This window comes from Filicampus tigris, chromosome 14 (assembly GCF_054856515.1).
Source record: "Filicampus tigris isolate MCC_2025a chromosome 14, RoL_Ftig_1.0, whole genome shotgun sequence".
Classification (NCBI taxonomy): domain Eukaryota; kingdom Metazoa; phylum Chordata; class Actinopteri; order Syngnathiformes; family Syngnathidae; genus Filicampus; species Filicampus tigris.
In genome coordinates, this window is record NC_141230.1 from 11,645,860 (window position 1) to 11,662,832 (window position 16,973).

At 42.4% G+C, this 16,973-nt stretch overlaps 1 protein-coding gene across 2 annotated transcripts; it reads right to left on the reverse strand.

Annotated features, from left to right (window-relative positions):
* Nucleotides 1-460: 460 nt before the first annotated feature.
* On the reverse strand, nt 461-15,253 carry gpr156 (G protein-coupled receptor 156). 2 transcript variants are annotated; one of them, XM_086051876.1, is made up of 11 exons: nt 15,106-15,232; nt 12,321-12,492; nt 10,274-10,426; nt 9,423-9,550; nt 8,225-8,360; nt 7,443-7,553; nt 6,853-6,978; nt 6,640-6,735; nt 5,203-5,439; nt 3,336-3,494; nt 461-1,902 (listed from the first exon to the last, which is right to left on the reverse strand). In XM_086051876.1, the coding sequence occupies exons 3-11, from the start codon at nt 10,388-10,390 to the stop codon at nt 673-675; spliced, it is 2,340 nt and encodes a 779-aa protein (XP_085908002.1). In that variant the 5' UTR covers nt 10,391-10,426; nt 12,321-12,492; nt 15,106-15,232; the 3' UTR covers nt 461-672. The 2 variants fall into 2 exon arrangements, with proteins under 2 accessions (XP_085908002.1, XP_085908003.1); XM_086051877.1 differs by lacking the exon at nt 12,321-12,492 and having other exon boundaries at nt 15,106-15,253.
* Between the last annotated feature and the right edge of the window lie 1,720 nt (nt 15,254-16,973).

Below are 16,973 nucleotides of genomic sequence, written 5' to 3' on the forward strand. Positions count from 1 at the left end.
CAAAGGCCTGGAAATTAAGGGAGTAAGTTGGCAGTGTCTGGGTTAAAAGAACTGATAGATATGAGATGGTTGAAGGAGAGTAGCTTGCTGCTTTGCAACATTTTTTTGTCATGGAGAGTAAAGACATGATTTATGGCCACTTCCCGGCAAAAAATGAAGGCATCGTCCTCCCAGGTACCTCAATAGTTGGAAATATTTTCCATCCAAAGACTTTCAGCAGGGCTAACAAATATTTTGATTATTTCTGTTCTATTTGTTTTACGGAGGAACAATGTGGGAGGAGGTAGAAATATTTTGGGGAAATGAGTTGAGTTCTTTTCTGTCTCATTTCACGGAGATGTCTACGAAAAAAGGACCTCACGTCATTGCCGCATGTAATAATTGAACCGTCAGCATGGTTGAATTGCTACCATTTATTATACTGTATGCAGCATGTTTACAATATCCAGATTAAGCGGATAGTTGCACTTACAGTGTCTGGTGAGTGTGTTTGTGCCAGAGCTCAAGGTCTTAAACAACGCTAATCATTTTCCATGTGTCTTTAAATATAATTACATTTAATTACAAAATAGTCAAATGAATTCAATGAAATTAAATGCAGATGAGCTTCATTGCTTCAGAGTTTCTCCTTAAATCTTGATAATTCTGTGAAAACGTTGCCACAAAGGGTCTTTACACGAACGTTGGTTTGAGGTCTTCCTTGAACACCACCGGATGTGAAGAGCGGTAGAGGTCGTAACCTTCGTACTCGCTATCCGAGGAGTCTGAGGAGTCCGAGGACAGCAGTGAGCCTCGCTGCAAGCAGGAGTCGCAGTAGGGTCGGTGGTAAAAGCAGTAGTCCGTGGAGCTGCTTGAGTCTGAATCCCAGGACCCGCGGGGGTCCGCGCTGTGTCTGCGGGTGTACTCCTGACTGTCACAGTCCATCTCTACATCAGTTGCATCGACGTGCTCTGGAGAACATCCGCGAGGCCTTGATGCCATACTTCCCACTTTCTCATCTTGCAAGTCAAGCTCGCATTTGGAAACCTTGAGGATCGTACCATCCACAGTGACTCTCCCATTCAGAGTGACTCCCTCCGGATGCTTCTTTCGATTCTGACAGCAATCCCTCATCCGCCCCTCTGCGTGAAGGCAAGGTGGCGTCAAAACACGTCTGGGCGAGTGGAAGGGCGGTCGACGTTTCCTCATTGCGTAGGGGGAGATGCTGGGATAGCGAAAAACTACAGGAGGGTTAGGGCAATGCGGTGTCCGCAGAGAGATCGGTGAAAGTGAGGAGTCCTCTCGAAATCTGCTATGAGAAGTCCTCGCAGATTTTAGAACAGTTTCCAAGACCGTGTCCACACTCAGTTCTTGGAGGATCTCCTGCAACTTGTCGCTACTAACAAAACCAGCCGGTCTGGCGTTCGGGCCCGGAGGGGATGTTGGCCCATTGCTTAAAGTTTCAACCTCAAAAGGGTTCAAAAGTCTGGAGGATTGTAGGGATGTGACAAAGTCAGCCGTTTCCTCTGCTGTCCTAAAGAAGCCCGAAGATTGGAGTGGGTCCTCTGCTATGGCCTCGCACGGGTCTGCATCCAACCCGCCAGAAAGAGGAGGTGGGGCAGCAATGGGGGTTACAGAGCATGACAAAGGGGGACCATCATAAGATACCGGACCACCGGATGACAAGAGAGAAGCAACAAGCCGAGGGGAGACAGGCGGCGGGGGTGAGAGTCTGGACTTGACGTCACTATGAGGTAGAGAAGCTGGAAGCTGACAGGACTGAAGTTCTGTGGTCTGAGTGGAGGAGGACTGGAGGTTGTCTACCTCCTGCACCTCAGACGTTTGGCTGGCTGACACCAGACGCAGAAGTTTGTCTTTGGCGTTGCTCACCTGCTCTTGCAAGCTGTCAATCACAGCGTTCTTCTGCAAAACGGCAAATAAACATGAAGTTAAACCTCAGTGCTTCAAGAGCTTCCGCCCAAAATAATTTTCCATTCACCATCCTGCCATTTTCTATAGCACTTGTCCTCATCAGTATTACGGGGGAACTGGAGTCTAGCCCAGCTGACTTTGAGCAAGAGGCGGGGTACACCTTGGACTGAAAGCCAGCCAAACACAACACTACAATTACCATTATTTTGATCATTTAATGAACAGTAATATTCACATGCGTCCGATCGACGGCTATCACTTATACTATTGTCCAGTTTGCACAAAGTAGACCCAGAACGGGATAAACAGCATAGAAAGGTGGATGGATGACTGGACAGATGGTATTGTTTTAATTAAAAAGCAACCAGTCCAGGCTGACTTTCAACCAAAGTCAGATGGGATAGACTCCAGATTTCCTGAACAGAATGAGTAGTGTATCGCTGTGGTCAAAGTAGATGACACACCTCACATTAAGTTGAGCTGTTTTCTTCCTTTTCAAAAAGAGTTTTCCCCAAGTGCTCCAAAATCCAGTCAAGGTGGTCTTAGGTTTAGGGCCTCTCTACACTAAATAGGGAACATGGTCCTAAACTTGTTGAGTGAAAAATGCCTGACAGGTAACATTTAATGTGATTTGAACGTGAATATATAGAATAGCTGAATTTAATCAAAAAGGGTCCAGTCTGTCTCTCCGTAACCTTATGGACTTTTTAATTACCTTCCCACTCCTTTGCAATTTCACACAACACAAAGCTACCGGTACTTTTTATAGTGAATAAGGCCTTTCCCACCGTGTTTTTACAATGATTGTGTTGATTGTCTGAATGTGTAAATGTCTTTTTAGAATCTAACTAGAAAATTCACTGTAAAGGACTACTGAGGGGCATCTTTTTCTCATCTGTTCTAAATCTTTCCTGTTTTCCTTTATCAAATGGACTGCTGTTAAAATGCAGTGGTAGGCACATCAGTCCATCATTATGTCAGGACTGCCAGTCCGTCCGTCGCCGTTGGCAACAGCCAATTGGCTACGATAACGTACTAACGACGTCACACGCCGGTGCAGCACAAGCAGATACGAGTTAAAAAACAAACCAGTGTTGTATACCATTCGGTCCCACAAGCCTCAATGATATTGCCCCATGTTGTTTTTATTTCGCCAATCACCATTCTGTGTGTGTGGGGTTTTTTTTTGTTCATGCGTATGTGTGTGTAAGACCTAAGTATGTTCTCGACGCCTATTGGCTGTCGCCGACGGTGATGGATTGGGTGGCCCTAGATTATATGCAGCCAGCACACAGTAAAGCCTGAGAGTCAGATACATAATAGAAAGGTGAGGCAGACATACTCAACACCACTAAGAATAACATGATGCCACCATACTTTTTAATATAAATGAAATTCAAATAAAACATGCAGCTTAACAGTACCTCGTTGAGAAGCTTCTTCATGGAGTTGTTCTCCCCGAGGAGGAAGTAGACATCTTCCTGGCTGTAAACGGAAGGCTGGCTCTTACTGGGGCTGCTGAAGTACTTGGCCATCTGACTCGGGTTGTTGTGGTCCTCCTCAAAATGCCTCCACTCGGTCAGCTGCTCGTATAGGTGACAGCAAAGGGAGTAAAAAAGAAAGTTTACCTGTAATATAACATACATTGCCCCCGCATTCCAAAAACATGCAAGGTAAATTGAAGACTCTAAATTGTCCATAGTTGTACTTGTAAATCTTCTCGTACATCCAGGTGATTTCATTCAGGGCACTGAATCGATGGCAACAGGACTGTTCTGGTTGTCTCACGACTGAGAGGCGAAACTCTGTTTTGATCTAACGCACTTATAATTAGATGTGATTCCACTGTCAACCACTAGATCGTGGTGTACTTTTTGGGAAAACAGGAAGTATTTCAGCACAGCGTTGTTTTTTTTTAAATTTGTGAACATCATCTGTTGGAATCCTGCTTTTTACACCGACAGAAAATGACAGGTTCATTTGGTTCATTGTGAGATGATAAGTTTGTTCCTTTGGTGATACAGTGATACAGACCCCCTCAGGCCATGACAATGGTACCATTCAACCTGTCGTAATGTTTTGAAAAGTTATGAAAATATTTTATGAAGGTCGAATACCTACACAGTGTTGCTTTAAAGACCTTTAAAAAGTCAGCGCCATAAACGCTATAAAAACATGCCTAGATAGATTTGAAAGGTTATTTCTACATCATGCCTTTCACTTATTGCGGAGGTGGTTACTATTGGGGGCGGTGCGTGGGACCAGGTATGTGCAAATGGCTCATCGCCAAAATATTTCCTTCTTCATCAGACACATTCCTTTATCCTAACATAAACCCACACCAGCAGACGTTTTGTGGGTCATAAAGCTGCCTCAAACGCGTGTTGCGTGAGTCACAGTCCTGTTATAACACCAACTCAAGATGAGTTTCACCAAAACAAAATGAGAAAGTCATGCAATCAATTCACCTGACTATCACACTTTGTGTCTGTCTGATTATAATTTAATTACTTGTTTCCAGGCATGACTAGAGAGGTTCCTGTCTCAGTCAGAATCAGTTGTAAAGCCCTAAAACATGGCACAATGTGTCATTTAATTTATATTTCAATGACTTATATACAAAATGTTGGGTCTCTGAAGTGCCACCCACCCATCCACAGTGAAATTAATCGATGAAGTAAACTTTTATTTCTTCTGAAAATGTGTCTGAGCATGAAACATTGGGGCTAATTTACATAATAGCTCCCCCATGACATGCTCAAATTTGTTGGCTGAAGATCCAGAGCTACTTTCAAGGGACAGCTTCAATGACACTAGTCTGAAATACATATACAGAGGCATATTACCATGCACAGACATCCACATCTCCCTTGGGTACAATGCCCCTGCTATCATGTCAAAGTCAAAAGGTAAGCAAAGCTGCAGTGTGTTTCGTTGGATGCACCGATAACAGATAGTTAACCGTTGTAGCTTCCGATAAGAGGCACATACTTGATTCCTTGATGAAGTTGTTGACACTGTGGCGGGATATTTGTTTGTGTCCATGCGCCACATACACATAGTGCAGTATAAGAAGTGCTGTCTCCATGACTGAAAATGCTTTTATTGTCTTTATGGGCGCTTATTTTTTACAGCTCTCGCAAGTAGATGCCACAACCGTCGCGTTAGCTCAGCTTTGTTCCCAGTTGTCATGGTAACATAAGCCAGACTTGCCATTAGTATAGCAGTATATGATAAGATCACTTGCAACCCCTAAAAACAAGCTAAGGCTCCAGCGATGAGGTTTCCTACCTGGGGCACAAAGAGCATGCAGTTGGTAGCCAGCGTGCAGATGAAAATGGCACCGGCAACGGTGCTGTAGACCACGTTGGGCCAAGTCGGCATGAAGACGGATACCGGGATGGCCACGCCGGCACAGAGGGTGACCAAAGTGACGGCGGTGAGGATGGTGGGAGACTGGTTGACAGGAGGGTGGCTGACGTCGCTGGTCAGGCCGGCTAGATATGTGCCATAGAGCAGGAGACACCCCTGAAGAAGGACAGGGTGAAGACATTGTTTGGACATTTATAAAGATGTATTAGGATCACACTTTCCCTAAAATTATTATGTTAATGACATCATAAGATTATGACTGCGGTCTCATAAAATTATGACTTCATCCCATGCAATAACTTTTTAAATGTTAAAATGACAATTTTATCGCCAAAGTATTGGCTTTTTTTCTTGTACATTACAACTTGTTGCCACAATTTTAATTATTTGGATTAACATCCATCCATCCATCCATTATCTGTACCGCTTCTCCTCACAAGGGTCGCGGGGCGTGCTGGAGCCTATCCCAGCTGTCTTTGGGCAGTAGGCGGGGGACACCCTGAACCGGTTGCCAGCCAATCGCAGGGCACACAGAGACAAACATCCGCACTCACAATCACACCTAGGGGCAATTTAGAGTATCCAATCAACTTACCATGCATGTTTTTGGAATGTGGGAGGAAACCGGAGTACCCGGAGAAAACCCACGCAGGCACGGGGAGAACATGCAAACTCCACACAGGGAGGCCGGAGCCGGGATCGAACCCACGACCTCTGAACTGTGAGGCGCTAACCAGTCGACCACCGTGCCGCCGTTTGGATTAACATGACTTTTTTTATTAATTTTTTTCTCTGTGTGCCCTGCGATTGCCTGGCAACCAATTCAGGGTGTCCCCTGCCTACTGCCCGAAGACAGCTGGGATAGGCTCCAGCACGCCCGCAACCCTTGTGAGGAGAAGCGGTAGAGATAATGGATGGATGATGGATTTTTTTTCTCACAATGTTACAACTTTGGTCGTAACACTTTTTCAAGACTTGATTCATTCAATAATTTGACTCGTCCCATTAAAACTGCGACTTTTTTCTTCTGAATTCAGTCTTGAAAAAATATCACTTTACACTAATGAAATATTTTTTTTCATAAAATTACCTACTCTGGTCAAATTGCAGCCTTATTCCTATCACAGCACATTGTTTCCTCTGTAGAATTATGAATGTAATGTATTTTCATAAAATTACAACTTTATTCTCATAAAATTACAATTTTATTTTTGTGGAGTAGCATTTTATTGTATTTTCTGCATGGTCCTTCCATAACACTACACCGCCACTCTTTTGGGAAGAAAGCAAACCTAAATGTTCAATCCAATGGGCCTTCTAATGGTTATATTTGAAGAGATTAGGGACGTAACCTACCTTTTTAACAACTATGATGATAACCCACAGATCCGAGTATGCAGAAGAGCAGGAATCAAGCTGAGACAAAGAATAAGAGATGTCCTTCTCCACCTTCTAGAACGAAGAAAAACATACTGTTGATGAGGGGAAACCACACACAAACATAACAAATATAGTCCATTGGCCTTTGAGAAATGCCGATATTCATTAATGCAACTATATTTGACCCACCTTAATGACTGCACCGAGTGATCTAGAACAGCGAATGGGGTCTGAGACGTTCCAGGCAGTCAGGACCAGCAGGTCCACCAGGATCAAGAGCGCCACCATGGCCATTAGCTGAATGTCTCTGATGATCTGACATGTATAAGAGTGCAAAAGAGTCATGTCATGTGTCATGTCATTTTCCAAACCGCTTATCCTATACAGGGTCGCGGGGAGTTGCTGGAGCCTATCCCAGCCGTCAACGGGCGAAGGCAGACTACACCCCGGACTGGTCGCCAGCCAGTCGCAGGGCACACATAGACACTGTCACTGAGCGGGAATCGATCCCACGCTGCCCGCACACAACTCGGGCGTGTGTACCACTACACTATCAGCGGACATGTGCAAAAGAGTACCAATCAGTTATGACCAAGTCCGTGGTGAAAAAGCCTTAATGTTTTTTGAGAACAGAGATTAATTTGTGACATTAGTAAACTTCGAACTGTGAGGCAGATATGCTAACCATTAGTACACTGCGTTTAAAAAACAAAAACAAAAAAAAAACAACCAGCAGGTTGGAACAACGAAAATCAGCTTCACGATGACACTGTACCTACCACTCTCTTGTCTGGCACTCTCTGGGTGAACACTCTGTACAGCCGCCATGTTTTCCCTAAAATGGGTGCAAACACCATGGTACTGCCTAGACACAGGGTCCACACCCGGGCCTGTGGAAAGTAACGTAGTAATCGAAGAACAATGATAAAATGGCAATGAATAGGGACATATTCATTGTACTACATAAATGGAATTATGTTAGAAATCCACAGTGGTGGTCACGTTCCACCATTTCAAAAAATATATATACAAATTAACTTCAAGCAGACAATAACCATGGAAACAGCAAAAGATGTGAGCTTGCTGACAGGGTTGACAATGACCAGCTGGACATTTTTGGCTAATGTTAGCACTAGCAGAGCACATGGTGGACCTTCATTTCGCGCCATGATTCAGTTATCAAGCTTGTGTAGTGTTTAACAAATATATTTTGAATTTCTGAGAGGTTTTTGACAGAGTGGACATGTTAAGTTTGACAACAGACAACTACAGGCATAAGATGATGGAAATTACAAAACATAAGAATAAATATTTACTCTGCAAGTAGCCACTGTTTCAGCCTCCATTGATGAAGGACAAAAAGATGCATACTGTTGAAGCATATTTATGATATCCTATACAAAAAAAGTGGCACTAGTATTGAGAAAAAATATTACAACTTGGTCTGAATTGTCTTATTAGTGATGACTACGAGCGTACTAGCACATAGACCTTCAGCTAGATATTATACTGAATAAATATTCAATTAATTTTCCCTATATGTGAGAGCTACTGTACTCACATGTAGCACAGCTGTCGATGCTTCCATCTGCTGGTGCGTTCGCGAGTCCACGGCAAACAGGAAGCCACTGCTGTAGGTGAGGACACTTCCAAAGAGACTCATGACATTCAGGTTGGGACTGGACATCTTCACTATCCTTGTAGAAGAAGAAAAAAAAAAGAATGTTCCATTTTGAACAATATGTTTATCATAGTGTTCGCAAAGAGCTGTTTTACAATGGTTACCTTACTTGACTTAGATTGATTGAAGTAAAAAAAATATACCTTTTAGTGTCTTTTTGTACCTGAAAATAAGTCACATTTCTATTAATTAAGTACTTTGTCGTTTTTTTTTTGCTACTATTCCACCATTTTGTAGTACCTTAACTTTTGTACCTAAAAAAATAGTATGTTTTCCACTAACTGAATACATGCCTTAACTTTGGTGTTTTAATTTGGACAACCATATTTATAGTGTAGGATAATTCAAAGGGCATTGTGCTGCCCATTCTGGTGTGTGCACCAAGCCCATATACAGACACGCTACATGTAGATTTGATGATTAAGCACAAAAGAATACTGTTACAAATAAGCAGTAATATTAACGTGTAGTTGTTCTTTTGTTGTTGTTGTTGTTGTTTTTTTTTGCAGAGGATAAAAGATACATGGCGGTGAGTATTGTTGTATGCTCTATCTGCGTGTGTTTAAATATTAGTTGTTCAAAGGTTTGTAATTACCATAACATCAATGTGTTATTAGCACATCTGTGGCATTTTGCTTTGTGCCTTAGCATTAAGTAAGCGGACTTCCACAAGACAAAGTTAATGTGGTTTTGTCAAATATACAATATGTAATTGTCTTTGTTTTATGTTTATTTTAACAGTAAACTTCAACTGGTATGGCAATAAACAGCTTGAAGCCTCTTTTTTTGGAGGACTGTTCATCAGCCAAACCGCAGCTTGTTGTGAAGTTAGCGCTCACCATGGCTAGCGGCCATAACCCAAATTTTACTTGCACCTCAAGGCAAATAATCAGCCAAAGGATGACTTGTATCTCAAAAATCTTGTCGGTCAAGTCAATCTTAAATTGAAGTACCACTGTACCTAAAAAGAAGTTTCTTTGAATTTTCATATCTTACGTTTTGTACCCAAAAATAAATCTGATTTCTACGAATTAATCGGCTAAATTCTTGCAATTTGGCTTAGAAAGTGTTTCACCACCTGTTGTTTTTGAAGCGAAGGGTGAAGAGCAGGAAGCAGAAGGCCAACAGGATTCCGCAGGAGAGCAGCGTCCACACCACAGCGCTCAACACCGGGGAGAGCGAGCGTCTCGGGAGGTCCACGACCGTCTGAGAACAACACATGATCATCCCAAAATGATTCTCAGTGTTTTGACGTTGACTAAAGGAATGAAAGCGCATCCGCCACACTAGCTCTCCTTGCCCACATTTCAGGGTATTGCACTCTTATCTGTTCCAATTTTTTGGGGGACCTCACTCGAGCAGCAACTCAACAGAAGCTTGCTTGTGTCTCAAATTTTGACTCACATAACAAAGCCAAAAGATAATACATCTTAACTCAAAAAACTCGTAAGTTTGCCAGTTTTTGAATATGAAACCCCAATCTTGACACAACTATCGTAGTTAGTTTCACCCAGTCGTCTTTGCAGAAGTGGAAGAACATCCAAGTAATTGACACCAACCTAAAAAATGTTTGGAAATGCCTAAATATGCCACAATATGGTGGCAAAGCACTACTTTTGTCTAAACTAAGCTCCTCAACGCACTTCAGCAAAATTTCTTGGCAGCAATATGCCGCAAAATGACGGAAAAGCACTACGTTTGTTTCAATGAAGCACCTCAATTCACTTCAACATAATTTCTTGGCACTAAGATGCCACAAAATGCCTTTTTTGCTTGTTTTGTTTTCAATCATTTTGAAAAATTCTCCCCCCAAAGAGTTGCCGGATGTTGTATGTAAACATGACCAAATAGGTGACAAGTGAAACCCAGGGAGTACTTCCTGGGTGGCTTGCACAATAAATGTTCAAATATGGCCAGTAGCTACCATACCCTACTGAGGCTGCAAAGTCTCTGCAACAGCTCCATGCTCTCCTGCCTGTGGACCCCTGAGTGGCTGAGGCACAATGAGGAATCACAGCGGGAGCTGCAGTTCCACTCAGGCTCCATGACTGGCCTCGGTCAGTCCACTTTCACGCGCATATCCTGTTAAATATGACAAGAAAGAGTAAGGGGTTAGGGCAGGGGTAGGGAACTCCGGTTCCTCGAGAGCCACATTCTGCCTGTTTTGGAGCTCTCCCTACTACAACACCCCTGATTCAAATGATCAGCTCATCAGCATGCTTGTTAGAAGTCTGAAACGATCCTGATCATTTGAGTCAGGTGTGTTGTAGTAGGGAGAGATATGGCTCTCGAGGAACCGGAGTGCCCTACCCCTGGGTTGGGGGTGGAAGACACAAGAGTATGTTGCTTTCGAATCGCAGTACACATAGCATCCACAGTATGGTGCTGTTACAAAGACTTTTCACATAGAGATGGCGGGGAATCACTTCATTAGGTACACCTGCAAGCACCAATATAACAACTCTATAGTTCTGTCTTGAAAAAGTAAATAGCTATGTTATGCACGTAACTGGTTTGTACTCATTTACTTCTACTCGAAAAGTAGTCACTTTTCTATTAATTTCGTACCTCACTTTTTGTACCTGAATGTACGTTAATGATAATTTAATGCCCCATTTCTTGTACAGTTTTGTACTAATATTAGTGTTTTACTTTCACACCTGACAGTTTTCCATTAATAGTTATAATTGTGATTGTTCATTTTCAATTACTTTTACGATTTTCCTAAAATTAATACAAATTATTATCTGTAACTTTATTGCAAGAGTTAATGATGCTTGATAGAAGACTGTATTGGATCTCATATTGGACAAATGCACCTGAAGTTGAGGCAGGTTACTACTATTGATTATTTCCTGAAGTCACATCATTAATGTCAAAAAAGCATACAAACTCTAAAGCAAAATTGACTTATTATTATAAGTCTAACCTGTGATTGTACATAATACTTGCTTTGATATAGTATTTTATGTACTGTTACCGTTTGTGCTACGACAGGACATTAGAATTTCTATTTCAAACTTCAACTTATTTCAAATTACACATGTAAATATATCCCCTTTTATTTTTATCGTGTGTTGAGAGCGTGCTACACCAAAGCTGTAATTTGCGCTGCTGACAAACAGAAAATCTAGGAGTGACAAACACAGACATGGACTGAGCAAAGTCAGTTTGTCACTGTGCCCGCAGGCACTTCCACCCGCCTGCCCTCTCTGTACCGACATGTAGATGCGCTCCCGTGGCAGAAACTCACTAACAGACCGACTGTGACTCAGCCACATGTGGCTCAGACCGGCGCTTACCTGAGCAACATGATGTAGCAGGCATGTCTGCTCATTGTCTTAGTTTATGGAGTCACGGCAATTTGGAACACTCCAAGCTCCCACAAGACAGCACCACAAAAGTAGTAATTGCATCTGGATTGAGTAACATCTTTGTATAAGCGGTTCAGAAAATGGATGGATGTTGTCAGGGGCCAAGTTTAGCCCGGGTTGTTGGTTGAAATTATGGAGAGTCTTTGCCATACGGGCATGTACATGCATAACCTACTTCAAGTGCATTTATACCACTGTTCATTCTGTTCAGTCACACCGCCTGATATTGCAAATAAAGTAGATGGAAGAAGTCTACACACTTCTGTTCAAATTTGTTCAAAAGAAACCGTTTCCAGCACTCACCTGTACAACTAAATATTAAAACCAAATGTTTTAAGAGGGGAACTAAAAATAAACAACTGAAAAAAAAATGTGATTGCACAAGTATGCACACCCTCTTAAAACTGGAGGTGTGGCTGTATTCAGAATGAACCAATCATATTCTAACTCACAGTCAGCGCACTCCTGTCACCATTTAGAGTGCCTGTGATTAACCACAAATTAAGTTAAGATGTTCTAGTAGGCTTTTCATGCCTTTTATTTTCTTTTAGCTTCCCAACAGAAGCCTGAAGGTTTTGTGGGTTTGTTTGTGCCAGTCATACCTTTAGGAATTATGGCCAAAATGTTGATGACCAACGGCACGGTGGCCGACTGGTTAGCACGTCCGCCTCACAGTTCAGAGGTCGTGGGTTCGATCCCGGCTCCGGCCTCCCTGTGTGGAGTTTGCATGTTCTCTCCGTGCCTGCGTGGGTTTTCTCCGGGCACTCCGGTTTCCTCCCACATTCCAAAAACATGCATGGTAAGTTGATTGGATACTCTAAAATTGCCCCTAGGTGTGATTGTGAGTGCGGATGTTTGTCTCTGTGTGCCCTGCGATTGGCTGGCAACCAGTTCAGGGTGTCCCCCGCCTACTGCCCAAAGACAGCTGGGATAGGCTCCAGCACGCCCCGCGACCCTTGTGAGGAGAAGCGGTACAGATAATGGATGGATGGATGTTGATGACCATAAAAAAACATCTCTCAAACACATGTGTTCCAAAGAAAGAAAAGCTGAACGTAACAATTTCCTGACTGTTCACTTTGCTGCTGTATTAGCAGGGCCAATAAAAAGTCTTATTCTATTCTACAAAGTTTGCTGGAGGCTCTTATGTTTACTGTTTTACTACGTCAAAATGACTACTGAATAAGGGGGCAAAAACAACATTGCTTGAAGTTCCGTTGCATTCTCTCATAGCGTCGCTGTCCTGTGAAAAAATGGTGTTTTCGCGTTACCGATATCGCATTAATGTTAAAATTAAAAGCGTTTCCCAAATTGGAGAGATGTGTTTTTCACAGGACAGCGACGATAGGCTCCTTTTGGATTAAAGCACAGTGACCTACTTCCACAAAATTAACGGTGTTGAGAGAACAATGCAGTGGCATATCTGGGAAATGTCTGCAGTTCCTGTTCTTGTCCTTTTCGTCACTTTTCCAAGTTTAGCACGCACTCCTGCCGCTTCCTGCAGGAAAGCCCCCTGCTAGAAAGAGGCATTTCCTCCCCGTTTTTTAAAAAACCCAATTTGTAGCTGTGGAGGTGTAACAAAGGTGGGCTGACATTCGGCAGGGAAGGATTTTAAGATTTTTAAAGTCATTGTTACAACTTTCTTTGAATCCCCTGAATGCTAAACAGCAAGTAATACCTGAGGATTGGATTTGGATGTCCTAAACTTTCACTTAAGGTCACTTCCTCCTTGTAGCCGTGTTTGGCTTGACAAAAGTGGGCTACGCGCATACTGATAAGTTAATTGCTCTACAATGGAGCCGACCGTAACTTTAACTTTGTTCTTGCTGCTCTTGCTCTCATGTGTGGTGTACTTAACATAACCACACACACCATATCACACACGCCATAACAATATCTCCACCGACAATCATGAGTCTCTTCCCCCTAGGGCAACCAGATTGAAGGAAAATACTATAATCATTTAAAAAAATGCTATCCTTCCAATCACAGTCTGTGGCTCGGCCCAACTTGATCACACAAATAATTACTTGCGGTCATAAATATTAAACAATTTTAACATTTTACGATTGTCAGAGCCGATTTTCCAAGCAGATCATGGAGGTAAAAAAAAAAAAAAACCTCTTTACACACCCTACACCGCAGGATAATCACTCAAAATTACTTTTCAGAGACATCACAATAATCAGGCCTTTGCTGACTCTGATCAGAAGGAGAGGCGAAAATGGCCTGATTATCGGTATATACAGTATATACCCCTCTAGAGGCTTATAGCCTTTCCTGTCTGACTTTTTAATCGAAGCAATAGAATCCAACGTCGTTTCACTGTATCGTAATTGTCCCACTTTCAGGATTAAGATTAACTGCGGCTGCTGGCCTCATGTAAATCCGGGTTGAGAGGCCAATATTGAGGCATTCCACCTGGCCCAGTGCTCCCTTTATGAGTTTATTCTCTAAGCTGAGTTAGAATGCAATTTATTGGGGATAATCTCTGAGAGCATGGTGGTGCATTTTGCAGCAATGGCGCCCTGTTGGAGGGAGGGTGAATATAATCTGGTTAGAGGAGTCAGCTCTGTGGGACACGTACGTTCCTTTAGTTACTCTGCTCAATGAGATACTACTTCTGGTACCTGGTCCGCCAAGCATTCGACATTGATAGCATATGGCTGAGTTAATTCACTGCTGGTCACTCATGGTTAATTGAGACTAGTAGCAGTAAATGACCAAAATAAAGATGCGGTTTTATAATCTACAATCTTCACTTTGCTGCAGCGCTTGCCTTAGTGTCCTCTCAGTATCGTAACAAGTCTTGATGGGGAGAATTTAGTTGTTCTTTGTTATAGTGTCTTGTTGTGAAGATTGTTGCATTTAATGCTCCAAACCCAAATGAGGAGTCTTTTGTACAGTAGAAGCATGGCATAGGCTGTGGGATCTGGACTAATATTCAGGATATATTAGGCATTAGTTAGTCAAATTTAAATATCTCTAGACTTGATTGTAAATGGTGGCGAAACACATGTAGACAGACAATATGACAATACTCGCAGTCATACATTGTTTTTCCCACTGCAAAAAAATGACTATTACAATTTCTATTCTGTATTACACTGCCCCCTGGTGGCCCAGGGGCATACACCAAAAGGAGCAGCACAATGTCTATTGAGCTGAAACAAAAAATGTGGCAAAAAAATGTTTCATTCGTTACATTCCATTTAATTTTGTCATTATTATTAGTTTGCTTTCATGTTGGCAGTTAGGAATGGTTACATTCACATTAGTATTCATCATGTTTTCATCACAAGAGGAAGACATGAATTCACCAATTCGCCTACATGACAAAAGTGTCAGAAAAGACTCAATGGAGTACAGTAAATGAATAAAGCCAACCTTAGGATGATCCCGACATCTGGTCCCGTTGCGGTTTCCATGGCACATGACTCCGCTACGCTTGGATGATGACGCGACAGCTAACATGGCCTCGCATTAGATCCTCACGCTTGATAAGAATCCCAACATTTCCAAACACGCGTCAAACTTTCCACACCATCTCCTCTCAGGGGACGCTCAGCACACTGAGAGTTAGTGAGGAGGGAGGCGTGTGTGTGTTACAGGAAGGGTGTGTGTGTGTGTGTGTGTGTGTGTGACGCTCTCTCTCTTTCTCTCTCTCACACACATCCTCGGCCTATAGGGTGTGATGGCCCATGTGGTCAACAAGGGATGTGACAGAGTCCTCGGGGACAGGGTGGCACATGTACGAGAGTGTACAATGCAAATAAATAGGCTTGTTTGAATGGAAAAAGATACCCAGACATACATGCAAACACACACATACAGTAGATCATGTGAGTGCATTGGCTGATGACATAATATTTGGATGCATGAAAGTGTAATTAAGACGTCACCAAGATTTACAATGCCAAGATTTACAAACAATTCATTAAGGTGAAAGCATCTCATCGAAACGATTTGCTGTTGCGATGTCCAAACAATAAAAGTGGGATGTTAAGAGTGGGGCCACATAAAGACAGAAAGACATGAATATACACACACGCACACACGCAGGGTCATTCCTGATGAGGGCGTGTCAACACGGCTCACAGCTGTAAGAGACACACCAAAACATGATTATAACTACACACGATCATGTTCAAAATACACTCGCATTACCAGAGTCAAAGAGGTACACATTGAACAATGAAGCCATTCCTCGATTCGAATTCTTGTCTGTTCTTACATCCATATAATCTTGTGAAATGTCACAAGTCGTAGCCCAAGTCCTGTTCCAATTGAAAGTACACATAAACCAAGAACGCACAGAATACCTGGATGTTGTTCTTGTCTGCTAGCTTAAACCAAGGATGTGTCGGTTTGTGACTTGTGAATATATGGCTGGGAAGATATCCAAAGACACGTTTCGTGTTGCTATCCAAATGGCTGAGGAGAGGACATCACGTCTGTAAGTTTTTTTTTCCCCTGTCATTATTTTACGGAAATACATCAGAGTGAAGTTCACAAGTACACAGCCGTTCCAATTACAAAGAGACTCACATTTTTCAGAAGTACGTTCTTGAATACGTTCTTAGGAACACCATACTTGCCGAGTTCACAAGACCGTGCTCTGCCTTCTTGATATTGAAAAATGGCTCTCCAAAACATTTTTCAAAATTGAAAGCATGTATCTTCAATTCATTGTTCCATAGAAAACATATATCTCCAAGTTAATGTCCAACGTAAAGCTACTGTGTCTATTTATCTATTCATCTGAGTTATTGTACAACTAGATGAAAGAGGATAAGCATCTATCAACACACTTTTTGGGTGATTCTTTTCTTTCATGTTTTTTTTTACATTCCGATACATTCCTTTCCCATTGGACGGTGACAACTCAATTTTAGACTGTGCTTTGCTAACTTTGCTGCGTATGCATTTGCAATTAAAATTCTTATTGTTCTTAAAGTAGAAGTCAACCCAAACATATTTTTTTCAGGTACGTTCTATGCAAGCCCACTAGTTGGAACAAGGCATTCTGATAAATATTGCGTTTGGGGAATAAGAGTTAATCCACCTGGTTTTAGCCATCTCCGGGGGCGGCCATTTTGTCACTTCTGTCGACTGAAAATGACATCACAACTGCTCAGGGCTCAGGTAACGAACAGTCACGGCTCAGCTTCAGAGAACAGGTCAGCCGTGATTGGTCGTTACCTGAGCAGTTGTGTTGTCATTTTCAGTCAACAGAAATGGCAAAATGGCCGCTC

Coding starts and splice junctions, on each gene's coding strand:
- gpr156 (XM_086051877.1), bottom strand. CDS start 10,390: ATGGAGCCTGAGTGGAACTGCAGCTCCCGCTGTGATTCCTCATTGTGC. Junction 9,551..10,273: donor GACTTTGCAGCCTCAGTAGG/GTATGGTAGCTA, acceptor TGTTGTTCTCAG/ACGGTCGTGGACCTCCCGAG. Junction 3,495..5,202: donor GCATGCTCTTTGTGCCCCAG/GTAGGAAACCTC, acceptor CTATACGAGCAG/CTGACCGAGTGGAGGCATTT.